The 21,275-nt window shown below is 42.8% G+C and overlaps 1 protein-coding gene across 8 annotated transcripts in view; it reads right to left on the bottom strand.

Annotated features, from left to right (window-relative positions):
* Positions 1 to 21,275, bottom strand: part of NPAS2 (neuronal PAS domain protein 2) — a 109,214-nt gene that overhangs the window by 26,546 nt on the left and 61,393 nt on the right. For all 8 annotated transcript variants that reach the window (XM_042806151.1, XM_042806150.1, XM_042806153.1 and 5 more), the window contains 4 exons: positions 18,765 to 18,856; positions 15,395 to 15,484; positions 9,899 to 10,019; positions 8,773 to 8,886 (listed from right to left, as the gene is read on the bottom strand). In XM_042806151.1, the coding sequence (XP_042662085.1) occupies positions 8,773 to 8,886; positions 9,899 to 10,019; positions 15,395 to 15,484; positions 18,765 to 18,856 (417 nt within the window). The remainder of the gene's footprint in view (positions 1 to 8,772; positions 8,887 to 9,898; positions 10,020 to 15,394; positions 15,485 to 18,764; positions 18,857 to 21,275) is intronic.

The raw sequence follows: 21,275 nt of genomic DNA on the forward strand, positions 1-21,275 counted from the left end.
GCCTAGCTCCCTAACTTCCATGAGACAGTGAAAAGAAACGTTGTGAAGGGAGGTAGCTGAAGAGACTTCGTTAAGCCATCAGCGGCAAAACACTGGGGCCCACAGCCAGCAAGGCTTCATTGAGCTAGCAAGCGACTGCTTGTGATTCTCGGCTGCTGAAGTGCACCTTCCCCTTCTGCATCTAAGGAGAAATGTCCCCAGCATGCCTAAGTTCTTGTTTTGAAGAAGACCACAGAGGACCCTGTGCATGGCACTGGCTTCCAGAGCTGGGCATTCTGGTGAGTCTGGAGATGGCCTGATGTCTCCTGAAACACTGGGCAGAAGGAAAAACTGGATGCGATGTGGCTACAGATTTTGTGTATGTTTTTTTTCTGTGTCTTTCATGATTGCATGGCTCTTGTGTTGCTTTGAGAGCCCCACTAGCACCTTCTGCCACAGAGATGCATTGCCAAAAGAACGTGTTGCCTTAAGCTAAGACCACATCACATCCAGATTCAAGATGTTTAGAGATGGTGATCCTGCTCCCACAGCAGTGAAAGAAAACTGTGTACTAAGCTGCACTGGGGACTGGGCTGGACCCACGGACTCTTGCCCGGCCCAGCCAACTATCTCCCACCTAGCAGCCAGAGCTCACCCATATGAGTTAATCTAATGCTAATAGGGATTAATGCCAATATGAAACTGTCTTTCCTTACTATTAGGCCCTTATATCCAATTTAATTAAGTTTTCTAAAGTTTGTCCATTCCTGTGAAAATAAAGAGTTTTTTATCTATCTGAGGAGGAGAGAACTAGCAATTCTGGAGTGATTCTGCACTGGGATTTAGGTCACTAGCATAAATTGTAGACATGGAAGAAGTCTCAATTTATCACATGTACTTTTGGAACCCAGTTCAACCTATTAAAAGCCTTGTAATAATGACACATAGCTGATAACAAGGATGACAGGGTATGAGACAGAAAAGTAAGTACTCTGACGAGAATTCACACCTGTGATTAACTGGTTTAGGTCACTGTGTGCACAATATATATTGCGTCAAAAAGGGGAAGAAAGATTCCTCATCTGAGAAGGCAGCATAGATGTGAACATCCTCAGAGATTACAGCCCTCTCTTGCAGTTGAGTCTGGAGGGCATGGCTGACTGGATATTGAGATAAAAAACACAGCCAAAATTCTTCTCCTTTCACCAGCAAAGCACTTTTGCTCTAGGGACTTTCTGGGAATATATATTCCCATTCTGCTCCTGGGGTTATGTGTATATATGAGGGCTTCTATGGGATTATTAATAAAAGAGGTGGAAAAAAAAGAAAGAGTTAGGAGCTACAGGAAACAGGAGAAGCCTGAGTAAAGAGTTGTTGGTTCATCTCTAATATGATTATTTTGTGCAAGTCTGTTGATTTCTCTGGTCAGTCCTCTATAAAAATGAATGGGATTGCTATAAACCCACATTAAGGGCATTGTAAAAAGTTACTTCCAAGCTTACTACATAATATGTTGTCACATTTGAAGCCAATGGGGCTGTTTTCCTCTGTAATATCCAAGTTCAGTAGCAAATGTTTGCAGTCTGGGCTCTAAGATATGAAAACAAGATAAGCACATTCAGTCTCTGAAGTGCAGGTATGATAACTTAACCTAGTTAGAGACTCACGGCTTGCAAATTACACCATTTCCAGAAGAAAGTGGGGACCCAAGGAAACCTGGAGACCGAGTCGTACCAAAGAGAGGGGCTGGCGTTTTAACGTCAGCTGTTTGAGGTGAACAGCCATGAGCCTGAGACGTATTCCCAGAAGAGAGAAGAATACATCCCTGAACATGACATTTACAAAATAGGTTTATATTTGCAAGAGGTAAATGCAATACTAAAAGGGTAATAATTACCACATACAACATCTATATAATAAATTTGGGATTTCATCACAGCATTTAGGAATGTTGAACTGAAATGTCAGTGAATGAATAAGCCAAAGGGGATGAAACAGAGCTGGCCTGACTGAAAGTCATCCTGCCTTCGAACAGCTACTGTGCTGTCTCCATACTCAGCTGCCTTCGACAAAGTCCAGAGCATTAAAAGCCTCGACGATGCAGGCAGGTAGCCAGCAATGTACATGTCCATCTGAAAATAACAATTACAATAACCAAAATAAAAAAAACCCCACATTTGTTTCTGAATTACTTTGCCACCTGTATTATTTTGTTGGTATCTGTTCTTTCTCCAGCTCTATCTGCACAGCCTCTTTTGCTCTGCTCTTGCAGCTGGTCAGCAAATTTCAACTTTTTTTTTTTTTGTTGATAAATTTTAAAGTGTAGTTAAAAAAAGAGATCATTACATGAATTAAAAAAACCCCCACCCTGTTATAATCTTTTAAGCATGCCTTCTAAAAAATCATACTTTATAATTCTCCAAGTCTCTTTAAAAGAAACACACAACATCTTGAAGTAGCAAAGTTCATTAGCAAACTTTCTGAAAGCACCACAGAAAAATGGTGGAATTGTAAATATAGGTTGAAGTCTGAGGCTATGATGATATTAACATTTATAAGTCAAATACAGGTCTTGGAGTGCTTTTGTCAGAAGGCGACTGATAGAAATGTTACTCTGGCTATAAACAGGTGGGCTCAGATAAATGAGGGCACGTGTGTTTCACAATTAAATGATCTAGACAAAATATCTTGAGTAGGGAATTAGAAGGTCATGTGACAATGCTGAATACTTAATTAGAAAGGTGAAACAGTTGTCTCATATGTATCACTTAGATGATGCTCCTTAGCATGAATTTTAATAGTTTTTGCAGTTACCTATCAGACCTGCTGCTCCTGGAGCTACCAAAAAATTCTTCTGTAGAAGTATTAAATTATCTCCAAATATTATATAAGAAGATAGAAAGAAACTGATTTGCCTATATACAGGCGTTTTGTTGTTGTTTGGTTTTGTTTGGTTTTAGGACACTAAGGACTGGATGTTAAAAAATAAGGAATACATATATAGGGAACCAAGCCCTTAACTACCAGAGTTAAAAAAGATTTTTATCCTTAGGGATACAAATCATGCCACATGAAATGAATGAAAACGTGTTTAAAAAACCCCAGATGCCACATTATTCAGTTAATAATAGCACAGCAGTCAGTTGCTCGGTCATCATATTTTAACTTAGGATGTATAAAACATATTTTTCCTGTAACAGCAAACCTCTCATTTATGCCATTTGAAAGAAGAAATCCCGCCTTCCTATTTTGTCAGTAGATGTTAACGTTTAAAGAACCAGTCTTAGTGACTGTCAAACAAACTGAACAGTGATTTAAAAAAATACAAGCCAGACAAAATAAAATCAAGATTGTTTCATATAAATAAATTCAGACCACAGATAAATGGAATACTCAGCAATTAATATATATATAATGAAGAAATCTAAAGTGCTAGTGCCAAGCCAGATGCACTCAGTAGCTTTGAATGGGTAACAGTGATGGTGTCCATATATCACTTTTCTACTTTGATCTACTCTCTCCTCTTTCCTCTTCCTGTTTCTCTCCTTGCCATCCTGTGTTGATATGAACCCCAAGTAAATTTTTTAGGACAGGAATGGTGCCTTTTTTCTCAATGCCCATAGAGAACCCAGCATAAGTGCTGCACATTGCTAGCTGCAGCTTCTTTGATATTGTTAATATCAGATAATAATATGTGGCTGTTGGTTCTGATCAAAACATTCATTTCAGTTTGAGTTATTCTTGTTATCAGATGTTTCTGCATATACTTGTGGAGACTCAAGATCAATGCATCTTCTGTATAAATCTGTTTATTTCTTTGAAAAAGGAATTCAGATTGAATTAATTGTTCTGGAAGTGAAAAGATTTTTTTTTTTCTCCTCAATGCAATAATTTTCTTAATGGTTATTCTTATCTCTGAGAGATATATCAGCTAACAGTAGAGTATCTGCTATTATTAGCATCCGGTAACCAGATACTTCCTGAGTTTCCATGCAATTTGGAACAAAAATGCACAATTTAAAATTCCACTATAATATTTAATTAGATTACTTGATCAGGAAATCTTTTCACGTAACAGTTATCTCCTTCTTCAAGATGAAAACTTCAGGCATTTTGGATGAAAAGATGGATCTGCCCCTTAAAAAGATGCTGCTGGTCCTTTATTATATTGGTGAACACTTTGAAAGACAGGACTTTGGCTTTGTACCTTTCAGGAGTTTTTAAGGAGGTATGTCACCTCAGAAATAAAATACCAAAGCCAATATTTGGTTATATAATTATGAGAGATCTTTTTCTGTTTACAAACGTACAAACAATTTTCACAGGAGGGGTAAATCCAGCCTGCCTTATCTTTTCTTATCAGAGTGAGCTATTAAGCAGCTTTGTAAAATAATTTATTCTCATTTAACTTGACATTTTATACTGGGAGTTAAGCATTTATTTGGATTTTTTGGAGGGTTATCTTTATTACTTGAATTCCCCATCAGCCTTCAGGCAAAACTGGATGGGATGCACTGCATTATTCATTAGTGATGCTGACATGACTGCCCCTTATCAGGTACTACTGTTCAACACGTACAGCGATGGCACTCAGCTCCCTCAGATGTTTGCATATATTCATATCTCTTGTTAAAATCTGGACTAGAGGACCAGAACCTGAGATGTATAAAAATATTTGAAAGAGTTCCTTTTTGCAAATTTAAAAAAAAAAAAAACAACAAACCAAACAACAAATCTTATGCTCTGAGAGCAAGTAGTCATTTCTCATAGAAGCAAAGAGGGAACTTCACCTTCCTCTTCTGAGTGGCCCATGGGCCACCTTCCCTCCTCTTGAGGGACTACTGAGACTTCACGTCAGGTTACAGTCCTGCTTTTCTCACTGAAGCTTAATTAATGATGATTATATAATCCTCCCAAATGGAAAATCAGATCTCTTGTATTTGATTTAGCACAGCCAGTGACTCATGCAGTCACTCCGCAGAGCTCGCATCGCTGTTCTGCTGGTCGGCTGCTTTCGCTTGGGCACAGCTAATTCGAGGCAGGGGGGGTTCGCTCATGTGCAGGCGGCTCGTGTCACATCTCCAGTGTTGACACAGCTGCAGAAATGTCCTTGCAGCGGGGGTCACAGAGTACAGGTTCCTGCACACTATCTCTGAGACCAGCCCAAGCGTGGACCCTCCTGCTAACCCTGGCACTGGGCTGTGCAGCTCCTTTAGCCTCCAGCTATAGCTGAGCACAGGAGCTCTCGGGACAGTGATCTTCCGAAAGACTGAACACGTGCCATGAGCTATGTGAACTGTCCTGGGCAATTTTTTGGGGGATGCACATGCATCTCCGTGCCCATTCTGGGATGATGGAAGATGCCAGTGATGACTTCTCTGGGGGAGTAGCATGGGTTCGCTGTAGGTTGTGCGTGATCTGGCTCTGTAACAGCAATCCTGGTGACAAGTCACTTTGGTAGATACCAGGTATTTGTTCTACTTCATCAGAAAAAAATTCTCTTTGGCATCTCAGTACAATGGCCTTTAAAGCCCCAAAGCTCCCATTAAAGTTAGGGAGAGCAGCTAAGCCCCTAACTGGCTTTCTAAGCCTCAGTCCTTCAGATTAATCCATTCAATCCCATCCCTATATGAAGTTCTCAGCCATAAGTCACGATGTGATTAACGGAGAATGTACAAGGGAGGAGAGAGGGGCGCAAGGTGACGTGGACCCCAGCACACATGACCCTCTTTCCCCAAGCACCACCATTATATGAGCAATGAACAATAACAAAATGAGCCTAAGAAGATGGTAATTCAAGGGAGGCTACATAAAAGCTTATGTGGAAGTAGAATAAAGCTAGTGACATTTCTGTTAAAGAGAGCAAAAAAGGACCTACCAGTTCTCCAAAACATTAGCAAAGGTTGAGAAGGAAAGGTGAAAGATTCATTAGTACTGTCACTGCCCCAACCCTACATTAGTGAGAATGCAATAGTTGAGTATCCTGATGGGATACAGCCTGCCCAGGGTTAAAAAAGCATTCCTGGCCACAGAGTCTCTGGTGTCCCTGTGGCAAGAACGTGCAGGCAGGGCGGGCTCAAAGTATGCTCAGCAAACCGTTGGAAACAAAGGTTGGATTTGGCTTCGGGTAGCTAAAAAGGAACGGCAGAGATTTGTATTTAGAGAAGAACATCCTGTATCAGTCTCCCATGTGTAAAAACATGCTCACACTTCCACTGCTGTGAAAAGCTACAGGGAAAAGCATTCTTGAATACATTCATAAGGAACGTCTCCTGTTAATTAAGCTTAATTTGCAATTTCTGTCTTTCTCCCCCAGCTCTTTTCTTATCTTTAACTTAGCCTTCTTCCTCCACAAACACCTCCAAAAAGCAGGGTTTGGGGCCAGCTGATCCTACCCACATAGGACAAGCACTGCTCTGTGAGTGGTAAGTCTCTCCCCCACCACTGTCTTTCTTGTCCGCTTGGCCTCACACCTGGAGGGGGGCTGGTTGGAGAATGAGTGTTTATTTAATGGGAGGAAGAAGAGAGCAATTACTGGCAGGTCCAGCAGGTGACAGCCCTGGGATGTGTGGGCTGGGGGCACGGTGCCCAATAATGGGGTGCCTTGGGGTGTGGGGGGCCAAGCAGAGGCAGAAACCCAGCCCACTGCTGTGCCCATCAGATGCTCAAAGGTGTCTGTGACCCAAGTCCCTGTGCCAAAGCACAGCTGCTCGCCCCCAGCCCCGGGGCTGGAAAGCTGCCCAGAGGGTGGCTGTGTTCAAACGGTGCTTGCTTGTGCTGATGTACCCCCATGCCTTGCTCAGAGGGCAGCTAGCTGATGCAAGAAGCCCGGTGGAGCTAACGACAGCCGCTTTAGAGGTCTGCACCCGCCTCCGGCTCCTTGCTCTGCCCTTGGCCCAAGGTTATCAGCTCGCAAGTAAACTGAGTTTGCTGCTGCTACATTGCAAGTCCAGTGCACTTGCTTCTACCTTCGCTGGGAGGTGGCTTTGTGGCTGGATTAGGAGCCAGGCTGGTGGTGGCCGGGGGGCAGAGTGGCCCATGGGGTGACCCCTGGCCGAGGGGGAGCAGTGCTGGTGAAGCATATATTTCCAACAGGCTCTGCACTGAACTGGGGAAACTAAAGTCATGATGGGCAAGCTGCTGTTCTGCCATGGGGAGAGGGGAAGGGGGCCAGGAGGCACCATCTCACAGAGCAGGGGCAAGGGCTGTCCCCTTCCTACTGACTGGAGGGTCAGACTGCAGCAGAGATGAGAAGAAAGTGGAAGAGACAAAACAAAGTGGAAGATTTAGGCACAAAGGAAAAAAAAAAAAAAAAAAAACTGAAGCAGAAAGCACATGTCCTATTTGAAAGCTATAAGCTGGGGTCTTTGGAAAATGATTTGATGTCTTCTGAAATCAATATGTTCCCATTTAGTTTATATGCATTAAGCTAGGGAAGATATCTGTAATGCAAGTTTTATCTTTCTTCTGAGAAATAGCCACTGGTACGAATGCTGGGATATGAAATCCTAACGGGTAAGAGGGCAATATTAAGGTCAAGCCAAAATAAAAGGCTGAAAATCCTTGAAGAAAATGGATCAGAAATTCCCCTGGTAGAAATGTATCTGTATGAGTCAGCACCTGAAATCCGGTTTCTGCTCTAGAAAACAGAACAGCTTGGTGTGTGCGCCTGTCAGGCAGCCGCACTTCGCTTCATTCAAACTAGAAAGCATACAGGCAGTTACATTTTTTACACAAATAAAGCTTCAAATCAGATGGCACCAAACAAGAAATACATATCTCCATCCTGCATGTTGGTTTCTATTCTAGTCATGTGGAGCAAGAGCAGAAAGTTAAACGGGGACAGGGACATTTTTTTTTCGCAGTGTGGCGTGCAGTTTTTGGAAAGCACAGTGGGGAATTTTTTTGCTGAGGATGACCTATTTGGAACAATACCAGCAACTTTGGAAATGCCACTCTGGAGTTCAATCAGGCAAGTAACTAAAGCAAACTTGGGCAGGCAGGAGAAGGGAAAGTAATAAAAGAGTATTTCATTTCTGACACTAATGGCCATGCCTGTGGGGAGCGGGTGAGGTGGAAATCTGCTCTTCATCCCTTCATCCCTTGAAAGATGGTTTCCCTAGATTGACTGTGGTGCATTAGTGACTATGCTGACTGTATTTCTTGTATTTCTTTCCTTTTTTTTTTTTTTTTTTTTTTTTTTTTTTTTGGAGAGTATTGGGTTCTGCAGTGCTGGAGAGGAATGTAAAATGACAGCTGGAGAGAGGGAAGCCACTGTGATGCCAGTGGCAGGGCACGTTTCACTGCAGTGAGGGGTGGTGGGTGCAGGCACTCAATTACGTGGCACTGCTGCCTTTCCCCAAAATTGCGCAGAGAAGGGTGAGAAGGCAGGTTTGGCAGATTACTAGTTCAGGCACAGAATTTATGTTTAGTGTAAGCCAGCAGATAAGGTAGCAAGGTTATTATTTAGCTAATAGGTAGAGATTTAGCACACAGTATTAGTAAGCACAAACAAACCCTTCTCTGAATCTGTCGTTATTTGCAAACTTACCCAGAGTCCAGGATCATTGTTAAGAAGTGAAGGGCAGTAACAGAAGCAACTAACAGAGTTTCACTCTTCATAGGTATTTATCCAGCTGTTGCAGATCAGCAGCGAGATCCATGTGAAGCAAAATTTACCCCATAATGTTAAAAACAGTCCTCTGAGTTAAAAGCCTGCCTCATTCAGTAGAGCAATACTTGTATTTTATTTTACGCTGCTAAAGTAACATTTATACAACAATTAAAGCTTACCATTGCTGTAAGACCGAAAATTTCCGACAAATTTTATGTATTCATACGTTGGAAATTCCTTTGGGTTCAAACTTCCTCTCAGAAGATGACAATAAAACTCTAGTTCATTGTCAGCTGGATTGTTAAAAGAAGAAGAAGAAGAAATAAATCTACTATTTAAGCTAAACACAACCAGCAGTGTCTTCCAACCCCAATCTTGCAACTGGCAGCACGAGAGCAGCTTGTTACCGCTCAGAGTCCTACACACCGATGTGCTTTACCTCGTAGGATCAGAGCCTCTGCAAGTCATCGCCTTGCCGGGATGAAGGTTGCTCAGCGCTGCGCACAGATCTGCCTGCAGCTCAGGGACAGCCTTCGAGACTAACTCGCCCTTCTCTTACATCACCTTCATCACAGGAGTTACACTGCCATAGCATCGGTGTAGCCAAGGAGGGAATCAGATCCTTCATTTATAGCTTTTTTTTTATTTAGGCTTTCATGACTCATAGCTGTGTCACATCTGGCATTGGAAAACTATGCCTAATTACCTCAAAATATCTAGTAAATTAACTTTGGCATACTAGCTATCAGCTGCAGGTTTTGTACATACAGTAGATAAAGCAGGTCTACATCTTACATTAACATGTGTTTTCTGGTTTCCTACCTCTTACCTTCTAGAGTGAATAAGGGTGAGGCAAATAAAAGCGTTTTTAAGAAAAAAATTCAATTTGAAAAAGAATTACAGTGATTTTACAGATACTTTTCAACTATAATGCAAACCAAAGGTATGTGACATTAGCATATCTCTGAACAGGATCTTACTTGAACAGGCTGAAATATCAATTAAGATGTGATTTGTCTCAAGTGAACTCTCAGTTTCTATCTGCTAACCTCTTTTCCTTAGCTGTCTCAAAAGATACGATAGTTAATAATTAACATAACTGCAAGTAGTCTTAGCCTAGTAAAATAAAGGCAATGAGTTTCATTTAAAAATAGAACCAAAGGGTCATTCCAGGTGGCAAAATTTTTTTAAAAGGCTATGAACCTAAATTTTATATTGCACATCCCATTAAAAACTCTTTCTGGGGGAAAATTTTTATCCTGCCCGTGCTTTTTCATTTACTGGGAAAGATAAAATAAAACTTACTTTTTAGGTAATCTGATGAGGCAGAATCTGTCATAAGCATGCAAGAAGATAACATCTTATAAATTTCTGAATGTTCTTGTTCTGGGAGGAAATTTAACAAATTCTGATCCAAGACATCACACTGTAAATAAAAAGAACCTTTGAGAAAAACAGAAATATCACAACGACCAATGCTTGCAAAGACACACAGCAATGTGGATGTGAAGTCTGTGGCAACTGACAGTTTTCCCACTGATTTCCAGGGACTCCTGACAAAGCTTGAAACAGGGGGGAGACTGCTGGGTGCACTCAGCAGCTGCTTTTCCGTGGGCCAGTTCTCAGCTTAATTCTCAGCACTCAGTGATGCTCCTCTAAAGTTTCTCAGAGATGTTCCTCTAAAGCTTCTCGGAGACGCTGCTCTAACGTTTCTCAGAGACCATCAGGTGCATTGGGTATGTCCACACAGTTACATGATAAAACCTGGGAGTGAACTGAAAAATGGGTGCCTGGCTCCCCGTGCTGCTCGCCAGCTCCATGCCCAGGCCCTTTGCGGATCATTGTTGCTTACGCTCTCTCCAGCAAATCCTGACTAGCGGGAGCAGTGGGGCTGGGAGTTGCCCTGTGCCACCGGCCCTGAGAGCTGGGTCAGTCCTGGGGTCAGTGCCTCCCGGGGGGGATCCCCTCAGCTCCTGGAAGAGCCCTGGGGGTGGCAGCCATCGCTCCCCACTTCCTGCGTCCTGGCAGGTGGGAGCAGGGACAAGGGGACTCCCCAGTCTGGACACTGCTTTACAGCAGCAGTAGTTAGTCCCCGGGGAGGGGGACTTCACAGTGCTACCAGCACAAGAGCTCTGGCCAGCCACGGGCTGAATGCCTGGGTGTCTCCAGGCCCGTGGTCAGCTGGCGTGAACCTGAAATTCATCTCAAATCTAGGTACTGGGATGTGGGAATGGAGAGAGGAGATGGATTTGTGCGAAAGGCCACGACTGACCCAGACTGGAGAAGACAAAGTCTGTCACAGGGTTGCCAAGAGGAAGGTCTCATTGTGTTCAACATGGTGACTCACCTAACACTAGAAAAGCGTATCTGAGAGAAAGTCCTGAGATAAAACGGCCCTCTAATGGCATTGACTTACATCCATCCCACTTGAGACTACCTCAGGCTGAGCTGGCACACTGACACAGCTTCGTGTGTCGTCAGAGCAGCTGCCAGGAGACTGTACAGTCGTGTTGAAAATGTGTTAGCCCTGTATGAGACTGGCAAGTTATTAATCATCATCATTTATTTATGTATTTACGTAACATTGTGCTTTGGTTTCCCTCTGCTTTCTACCCATGCCTGCTGTTCTGCGTGGAATTCCTGTTTAGAGTAGTGAAATGCATCGAGTATGCTTTGAAAATCAGAGTGCTATGCTTTATACACTTATCTTGATGCGGTAATATATCACTTTAGATTATTCAGTTATAAGTATTCATTACATGTGCTCATTAACTAAATATTCCTTTTGTGAAGAATACTTGAAAATTATTTTTGTGACTTTAGTGAGTACCTTATTAATGGGCATCCTACTGATGTTGTTTCTGTTTAAGGTGATAGCTGAAGAGGCCTGTGACTACACCTACGGTAGGAGTTGTAAGAGACTTTTGTTACACACACCCCTCAGAGCAACCTCTTGCCCTGAGCACCAGCTATTAATTGATTTGCAAGTCCTGGCATTTGTATTTTTTGCCTCCATCATGTACAATATCCAGAATTTAATGTTTGGTTTGCATCTTTGCTGTTAGGAAATACCATTTTTTTTTTAATGAGTTTGAAAAAAATGATATCTACTTCTTACTGTGTTTCACAACTCTTGCCTCCTGCAGGGGTAGGCACACCTGTAAAGCAGCACACAGAACAGAATTTCTGGATCTCGTACGTATCAAGACTCCAACAACATTCTTGAATCAATACGTCAATCAAGAATATATTGACAGGTCAAATAGAGGGAAGGAAGCAAATATTCCCCAGTCTCTCTGGAGCTGTAGGAAATATCAGGCAGGCTATTCAGAGCTAATTCTGCACCAGACCCAAAGAGCAGACATCTGGTGCCATGGCAAAAAAGTGACCAGAGAGAGGGGCAAAATTTGATCACCACATACAAAAATGTATCAGTTGGAGGGGAATGGTTTGCAGCTTTGTCTAATTATTCTAATTATTCTGCAGCAGGCTGTTCTGCCCTGCTGGCAGACACAGCTACAAAGCATTGCTGAATGAGACAGGCAACATGGATAAAAGATAAATTACAGTGACTGTGAGTCGAGTGGTTAGATGAACCACGTTAATGCATATTTATGCTGCTAAGCTTGGAATCTACTCTGCACCTTGGAATCTGTGCGTCCCACTAACAAAAACTTCTGAGTATTTATCCCTGATAGCTATGGCAAACAAAGAAACAACAACTTTGCATACATGGATGCCAGTCCATGATGTATAGCTTAAACATCTGTGCAGTTTCAAGAAAACGCCTGTACTCCAAAATGGAGCTCTTTCACCGTTTCTTTGCTTTTTGGAGGGGCAAGGAGGAAATATGATGAATTATTCCTGCTGCAGGGAAAAATAGAAGGGGAACTGAGCAACATGGTCACTACAAGAATGTGAAGTTGGAAGACTACAAACAAGATAGGCTTCTTTCCCATCAGCCCAAAAAATCAAGATAGCTCTGATCTCATATGCTGGGATTTGGCCCCTATATCAACTTGTATATCCTGCACTTACTCCCATTGCTACCCTGTTAACAGCAACACAGCGTGCAAAACTTTTGTACACTATAAGGTTCTATGTCCTGGATTTTTCCACCCTGACATTTAACTTATGTGCCCAACACATCAGAGCAGTTGCCTTAGCTTCTCTGGGGAGCCCGCGGGGAGAAAAAGCCCCCTCAGGAGAAGCTCAGCCCTGCCAGGGACCTCCTGCCTTTGCACAGCCACCTCCCCCCCAACCCTCAAGGAGCTTTGCGTGGGCAGGCGTCAAGCGTGGACCCCTCAGCTGTAGGACTAAAGCTGGGTGGGATGGTCACCACTCTCTCAGCCTGTGAGCAGGTACAGCATCTTCTGCCTGAGTCCGTGGACAGGCAACGTCCTTGAGAAAGCTGCATCTCCTCCTGTAGGTTGGAAATTGTCACTCTGCTGCCTGTGTTTAACTGTTTCACTCAGCAATGGAGCCAGGTGGGGACAGGGAGGACTCTCCTACAGAAGCTGCATAGTCTTGGGGCCACAGCGTACCATCTGACTGGTAAATGCTACGAGTTGTGACCAGATTTCCAGGAGTTCCCTTCAACTATAATCAATCTTACCATGGGAGCTAAACTTCTCTTTACAACAACCAACCCTAGGAGTAGCCTCCAGATGTTGTAATAACAAACTGTTTAGAAGGAAGTTTGTGTTTGGAAATGCTCCATGGCACTTAGGGAAGCTGTATTAAAGAGAATTGGATATATTTATTCTCAGCACCAGAGTCTGTCATGGTTTTAATGAAAGAAAATACATCAGATTTCTTGATAGCTCTGCTCCATGTTCTGCGCAGTTTTGCTTTCCTTTCAGTGCTCAAATTAGAAGATTTGCAGGGTATTTTTTTCCCTGCAGTCACAGAGGAGAAAGAATTGGTATTTTGTCCCTCAAACAGTGACTGAATTTAGCTTACAAATAGATCCTGGAGGTAAACAAAATAAGCCACATAGATTTTCCAGATAGCACTCTGATCAGTTTTAAAACTTAAAGAGACATATGAAAAGGGCAGCATGGGACTAAAATGCCCAATGTGCATCTAACTCCACACTCAGCTGGGCCCCTGCCCATGGCTGTAGCTATTTGCCAACCTCAGGCAGGCAGAAGCCTTTATTGCTTGCTCAGTTGCAGTCTCTGGGCTGCACCCAGTCACTCCACACGTGTGGGCTGGTGGGGCAATTGTTAACCATTAGCACCCCGTTAGCTCCAAGCTCCAGGAAGGTCTGTGGGAACTCCTGCTCCACCTCCAGCCCCGGCAGGTTGGTCCCTGGCTTTGGCTGCTACGTGCTGCTTCTGTGCGAATAAAAAATAATGCCCATCTTTGTCCTCATTTTGGGCTGGATACTGTGCAAGATTATTACACAAGACATGGTTTCTGGAAAGAAAACCAATTTAGTCTCTGATGGTCCAGCTCAGGAATTAGGAACCTGAATCTATCCACGTTCATCCAGCGCTTAAGGTTTTAGGCACAGGGTCTGAAATGTGACTTCCTGAAGAGCAATACTTTCCCGCAGCATATCTACTGTCTCTACTAAGAATTAGTGTTTGGAAGGGATAGCAAAGAAACCCTCAAACCATAAAAGACAAGGAAATTCAATGGAAATCAGCAAGTGTATGAAGATCCATCTACCTGCATGCAGATCTAACTACCTGCATGCAGGACAGGGCTCTCTCTGCCTTTGAAGTGAAGGCAAATGTCAGAAAATAGTCAACTACTGGTTTTCTCAACTGCTGAGGATTAAAGAAAACTCAAATAGGTAGGTTCAGTTCGATCTGTTGTTGCATAGCAATATTCTTGCATTTATGAGGAGCCTTTCATCAGGTTCCTTTCGTCTCAGAAGAAAATAATCTTTGTTCATATTACAGCAAGGTAGTGTGTGTGAAATACATTTGTTTAGGTGGAAAATATAACACGTATTTGGTGAAAAAGTAAATGAGAGAAAAAGAATTGTAATTTTCCTAAGAACATGGCGGGGGGGTGTGGTACAATAATGATTTGGCAGCTATTTTTTTCTCCTGGGCATGTATTTATTTGAGACCAAGCTACTAAAAATGAGTGTGACGATTAATCCTTAATTATTGTGCCATTTCTCCTCAAGCAGCCTTAGCAACAGGAGCAGGGTTCAGAGCAGTCCCTCTCCCCTGCTCCTCCAGTCCAAGCCAGCGCATAGAGGAGTGTCTCCCACAGCACGACCTGGCAGTAAAAGAACAAGCCCCGTGTGCTGGACCCGAGTGCCGAGCATCAGCTCCGCAAGTGCTTCCGGGGAGCGGGGCGCGCTCCCCTTGGGGAAAGCACAGCTGAGCTGCAGAGACATCTCGGCAGCAGCCCCCAGCTAACTCTGAATTTGATGGGGATGTTGTCCTTTACCTCCCTGGGAGCAGAATAAGGCCCTTAACATGTTCCTTGCCAGGCTGCCAGTGGCACTGGTGCTGTTCTCTGCTAGCTTAGAAATCAGAGATGGAAAAGATCAGCCAGGCCACCCTGTCACTCCCCTAGCCAGAGTATTCCCACAGAGCTTTTCCCATTCATGCTGAAGTGCCTCATAGCAACAAAAACCTGAAGGCTATGAATCAGATGAAGAGAGAACAGAGCTGATCAACAGCAGCTCCCGGCGTAATGGAGGGACAGAACCCCTCACTGCATTTTCAGGAAAACGCCTCCCACCCTCCCACACACTTTTTTACATCTGTTTCTAAAAATGCTGGGCCTGATCCTGCAACGTGTAGTAGAAAAGCCAATGCCAGAATTACTCACCGGTAAATGCCCTAGAAGAGGTGTGATGCTGTCAGACACATAGATGATGCTTCCACCTGTGGTTACTGCTATAATGAAGCCATCTAATGCCTAAGGAAAACAGAGAAGTGGAGAGTGCTTTAATAGGAACGAGTGGTGTAAACAGGACGTCTCATCGCACGTTGATCAAAACAGTTTGACTTCAGCACCATATCGTTACTGAGTTGTAGGAATGTTATCTCAAGTTGCAGAAGAGTAATTCTCTGATTTTACAGTCTGATTTAACTTTTACAACGCTCTTTGTAGTCTAGTAAAACCTACTAGTGAAGCAACAAAGGGCTCACAGGAACATTTCATGTGTCAGTTTTTAAATTAATCACACATTTTAATAATGCAAAATGACTAAGACTGGATCCCTTGGAAGTTATTAAAATGAACATTTGAGCTCTGTGTAAATATCAAAGGACGATGAAAGGATGCGGTCCTATCTCAAAATGGTACTTCTCTGCAAAACCCATAAATCTCAGTTTGTATTAATGTAACGTTGTATATTACTGGGCTTTCATGTAAGTAAAAGCAATGCAAATGATCAAATAATCCTTAGTCTGAGTTTTAATTGAGTGATTTATTTTAAAGGTCATGGTATTAGATTACTCATTCCAAGAGAAATTCACCCTTCTGAAGAGTTTCTTCCTCACTTTGGTCCCACCTTGTGGTAAGCCCCTTCACTCCTAGGACTGAAGGGGAATGTCAGCGTTATCCCCATCCTCTGCACAGGAGCTATTTCACCTTCAAAATTAGTTTCCTCTTTAGTCTGAGCTGCAAAGTTTTGAGCTAAATGTTGTTCAAGCTCAAATCTAGGTAGATTCCCAGATCTAAAGCAACCTACTCTGAGCAGAAATCCCCCCCAAATTCAGACTCAACAGTAGGTGCTCAGAGACTATATGAAAACCTTCCTGTTGTAATTAAGGAGCCACTGGTGAAGCTCCCAACACCTTCAAGTGAAGCAGGTCCGGGTCCCTCCTGTCAGTTCACTGGTGATCTGGAGTCACTGTTGCCTGCAGTATTTGAGCAGTACAGGCACTGCAAGTACGACTGAATCAGAGCAGAGTTTGACTATACTCTGGAGGCGATACCTGTTCCGGAGACAGGTGTACTGCAAACAAACTGATCAGGGTGTCACGGCATTGCAAAACCTCACTGCAAACCCAGGCGTGCCTCCAAGCCAGACTAGCAGTTGATCCTGTGAGCTGCAGCACATCCTTCCCCCCCAGCTCCCCGCTGACTTCAATAAGGGAAAGAATTCTGAGAGCACTGGAAAATGCTAATTGTTGTTCAAAAAAAAACCTCCAAAACACAAAGCCTTGAATAAAGACACAAACATATGTTCCTTTTTCCAGAGAATGCAGAGCACCCACAACTATTTAAGTCAATGGCAATCTGCTGGTGCTACAATCCTTTCAAAAGCAGGTCAATAACTTATAACCCAGTAGAAAAGCATGCGTTAAGCATCTCTGAAAACCCTCCAGCAGCTATAGTTAGTTTGATTTTGTTAATCTAAGTGCAGAGAGTATGTTTTTCTTTAGTGTAGTACTTTCAAGCTGTTTTCTAAAAAACCATGATAGCTGTTAACCCATAGAAGAGAGCAGTGGTTTTACAAGACAGCTGGATTGTGCATGTTACTATGGTGAAGGTTGTTGGATTTTTTTTTAAAATCAAGTCTTTATTTCATATCCAATGCAAATTATACAAAGTGACTCACATCAGAATTTTGTGGCAAAATCAAGTTAATGTACGCATACATAATTCAATTTTTATTCACTCTCAACAGGTCCTTCCAACATTAAGCGGGCATATCCCTCCTCACAGATTTCACTACTGCAGCAGTCCTAGATGGACAAACAGAGCCTAATGCCTACTCTTTTGTAATTTAATGACAGCCCTTCCAACAGGGTAAGAAAAGACCATTTTCAGGAAAGCTGATGTATTATGCCAGTCAATTATGCTCTGATTCTTTTGAATCAGTGCTTGAAAAAACCCTTCCCATCTTTTAATAACAGGATGGGAAAAACTTCACGCAGTCTTGTCCAAATGTTAATAAAATAAGATTAGTAGAAAGGCAAAAAAGCAGAGAATGATGAACAGCTTGCTCAACAGGACATCCCAATACCCAGTGTTACCTTGAAGGGCATGGAAAATCACAGTAGCAAGAAGGTGATTTATAAGCTGGGAAACTAAAAGCAATTGTTTTAATCTAAAATTGTATGGCATACAAGTAGAATCAACAAATACCCAGCCAGTCAAGACAACTGCCAATTTATTGCTATCTGAGGGAAATATTTCAGTGCAGACTGGAGGAGTTATGTTCCTGTGCACTGAGATGGGAATGGGCGGTTGTCAGTGCAATGGGAGCAAAGTATCTCGTACCACTGCACCAGGGGAGACTCATCACACCAAACTGCAATGGCCGAGGGACTGCGAGCCTCTGGGGGCCAGCAACGTGCCCCGGATTCTTGCCCCTCCTTGCTGGGTCAAGCTGGTCCCCTGCATCCCTCCCTGCCTGCTGCCAGAGCCTGGATCATGCCCCAAGTTCACATCATTTGCAGGAGGAGGCTAAGCTTGTTCTCAAAGGAAGCTGCAAGGCCATGCAACCTCCACGTGTTTAGTAGGGGAGAAGATCCTTGCTAAAGAACGTTCTAGCTGTTACTCTACAGAGGAAGATACATTTTAGCAGCTCATTTGCATTTCAGCTCGAACCTACATAAATGCCATTGAGTCACCTCCCTTCAAATCCCAGCTAGCATTAAAAGCTCCTATGGTATAATTTAAAGGTAATTTTAAAACTATCATTGCAAAATAACCCTGCTCCCTGTTAGAATAGAAAGTGTTTGATAAGGGCCTTGAAAATCATTACAGTGGAAGTATTAACTGTATCAAACCAGGAGGAGCTGTCAGGTTTTATCTGCTGGTACAGCACCTAGCACTAGAGGGACGTGACACTTGCATTTTAGGTGCCAGTTTTGCATAAATATTAGGTAATAATAATGCCTTCCAAGAACAGGAGAAAAACTGTCACATGCCCTTTTCTTCACCTCTGTTTGTAAAAATAAAATGTAACCTGTGATTTGAACCTCTCCCCTAGATTGCATTTCTTGGGACTCCCTGTGCAGCTTTGCAGGCTGCGGCTGTACAGTGCAATGGCATCATCGAGAGTGAAAAGCAGTATGTGGGGACTCTAATCCCTTGTCCCAGTGACAGGTCTGCTTGACGGTCAAAACCAGCAGTATCTGAAACCTCTGCTTTTGGAACTGCAGATGACATTTTATTCTAGATACATGGGCATTTCCATGACTCCTAGACAAAATTAGGAAAGATATATATGCATGTTCACCTCCAACATCAGCTGGGTGAATTCTTCGTTGCTGAGAAATGAAGGCTTCCAGTCCTGCTGAATTTCAGAAATCTCCGTCTGTGATGAGACTTCTAGACAAATAAAACATTTCAATTTTTCAAATTCAAAGAAACTTGTACCTTGCAAGACTATATATGAATTGGTATGAAAAGATAGAAATCACCTTTATATTAAAAAATTGCAATTTTCAAGTATGGGTTTTGCATACAGAGATAGTAATGGCTATCTAAACTGGGCCCAGTCCTGAAGTGTTTTCCTCATTTTTTAACTCAGCTCAAGTTGGACTGACTTCAGTGGGAGCCTGTATTCACATAGCTATTGGCCTCAATCAACATTACTTAGGTATTGATCAAAAGACAAAACCACTTTGCATGAAATTAAAATCAAGACAAGGATTAGCACATGGCAAATTGATATTTACAATTTACAGCTTCAAAATTGGGATGCCAGAGAGCTAGGTTTCAGCCTACAGCTTATATGCCAAATAGGGAGCATCCAGAAAACTCCTTCAGAGGAGCCCCAAAGGGTCATGACCCCAAACAGTAGAGCTATTGCTCTGTTCTCAAAAATGCGAGTGAAACATGAGTGTTTGCACCAGCCTTACACTGGAGCACTGGCATCTCATCCCAAATCCGGCTCAGAGAGGAGGGTCTCCTGCACTGTCAGCCTGTGAGGATGACCCTGCTGTGTGAGACACCAGAGGGGTTTTTGCCCTCACTCCCTGAGGGCTTTCCATGGAGGGGTGCAGGCACACTGGGGTAACGAGTCCCAGATTCACACTGAAACTGGGGTCCATACTGCGGGTAGCTGGATGCACTGTGGTGGGCTGTTTCCTTATAAAACAGCCGCTCATGTCAGCTCTGCCTGAGTCAGACAGGGTTATGGGGGACAGATCTTATAATTTAGAGAGACTTGAGTTGTTTTTTTTTGCTGCTTGCTCCACTTGTCTAAGAGTGCTCCCTCATTCAGCTCTAGTAGTGAGGGGATGCTGAGCACAGCCTGTCTTCTCCTTTTGGTGCTGCCTGCTAATTAATCCTATTGATTAACACTTCCAGAACATGTAATACCCAATGCCCCCTATTCAGAGCACACAGGCAAACTGGCCAGAGAAATTCAAATGGCTAAATGATATTAAAGACAGTAAATTTATACCAGTGCTTGTGCATATTGTCGCCTAGAAAGAAATCAAAGCTTCCTGTCAGTCTTTATTAGTGGAGATGCAACCGTCTGCTCCTACCAGCTCGTTCAACTTGCTTTCTGCACTGCTGAGGGCTGTGACTGGTAGCACAGTGGCTTTCCACAGCCCCCATGGTCTTACATGGAGGTTTCAAAACTAAGCTAAGGAAAAAGATCAGCCCATCAGATTTTTGTAATACAGTTTCAGAATATAGGATACTTTCAGCAGATCCATAGCTTGGAAAAGCTGATATACACAAAACAGTGACTGTTAGAAGAATTACTCGAGATTTGGGAGATTCTGTGGATTATAAAGAAGGATACTGTTTATAAAGAAAAAAATCTGAAAATTGACCTCCTTCTCTGTTATGACTAAAATCTTGATTTAGCCTACTAAATGAATATGATTGAATAAACCAGATCCAAAGTATGCTGATGATGATCAACATTTTTAAATGCTGATGCTCTGTATTATATTGTGTGACTACTAATCTAGTTTAAAAATAGATAACATTTGCTTTTTTTAGCAAGTGCACAAAAGCCAGTCACAGTTTGACCCAATTGCTGTGCAAGGATTTGTGGCTGTTAGCTTTCTTTTTCCTAGTTGTTCTTCCAGAAATGAAGTGCCTTTTGGAGTAAATTATTCGGACTATCAGCTACACTTATCTACAGTTATTCAAATCTTGTGTGATTGTTCTTTGCTCTGATTTATAATTGAGCATATTCACATCCTCCTTTACTCTGCTTTAGGCAGCTAAAATATATATATATATATGTTATTAATGTCATTTTTTAATAGGTACATACAATTATTAAACTTTGAGATGTCCTAGTTGTGCCCTCCTGTATGAAATCATCTTGTCTGTGGCAAAAATTCATGAAGGAGAAACTGTACTCTATCAACAGAACCACTATAATTATTTCGTCAATAAATTTGATGTTTGTGACTCTATTATGTTGGGAGTCATGATGTAAGAGTTTTTATGGTCTTTTCCATTTCACCCAGAGCTCTCCAGGGAGTGCAGGTAGGAGGTGCTGGGTGAACAGAGGCGAGCCAGGTGATGCAATACATCAGCTCACGAGAGCCCTTTCTGCTTTGTGGGACCAGGGACGTTCCCCATGGTCACCCACTGAAGCCTCTTCCTCACAGGGGCAGATCAAGAGAGCCCCATTTTAAACCAGTGCCCTGATTTATAAGGGAGAATCATTTCAATTGTCTGATGCTGGTGGATGTCGGTGTGTCAGGGAGCCTGCAATGTGTTCTCCTCTCGTCAACTGGAAACTAGACCAACGGGACCAGATCAGCAGGGTCAG

This window comes from Tyto alba, unplaced genomic scaffold (assembly GCF_018691265.1).
Source record: "Tyto alba isolate M040663 unplaced genomic scaffold, T.alba_DEE_v4.0 Super-Scaffold_45, whole genome shotgun sequence".
NCBI lineage: Eukaryota > Metazoa > Chordata > Aves > Strigiformes > Tytonidae > Tyto > Tyto alba.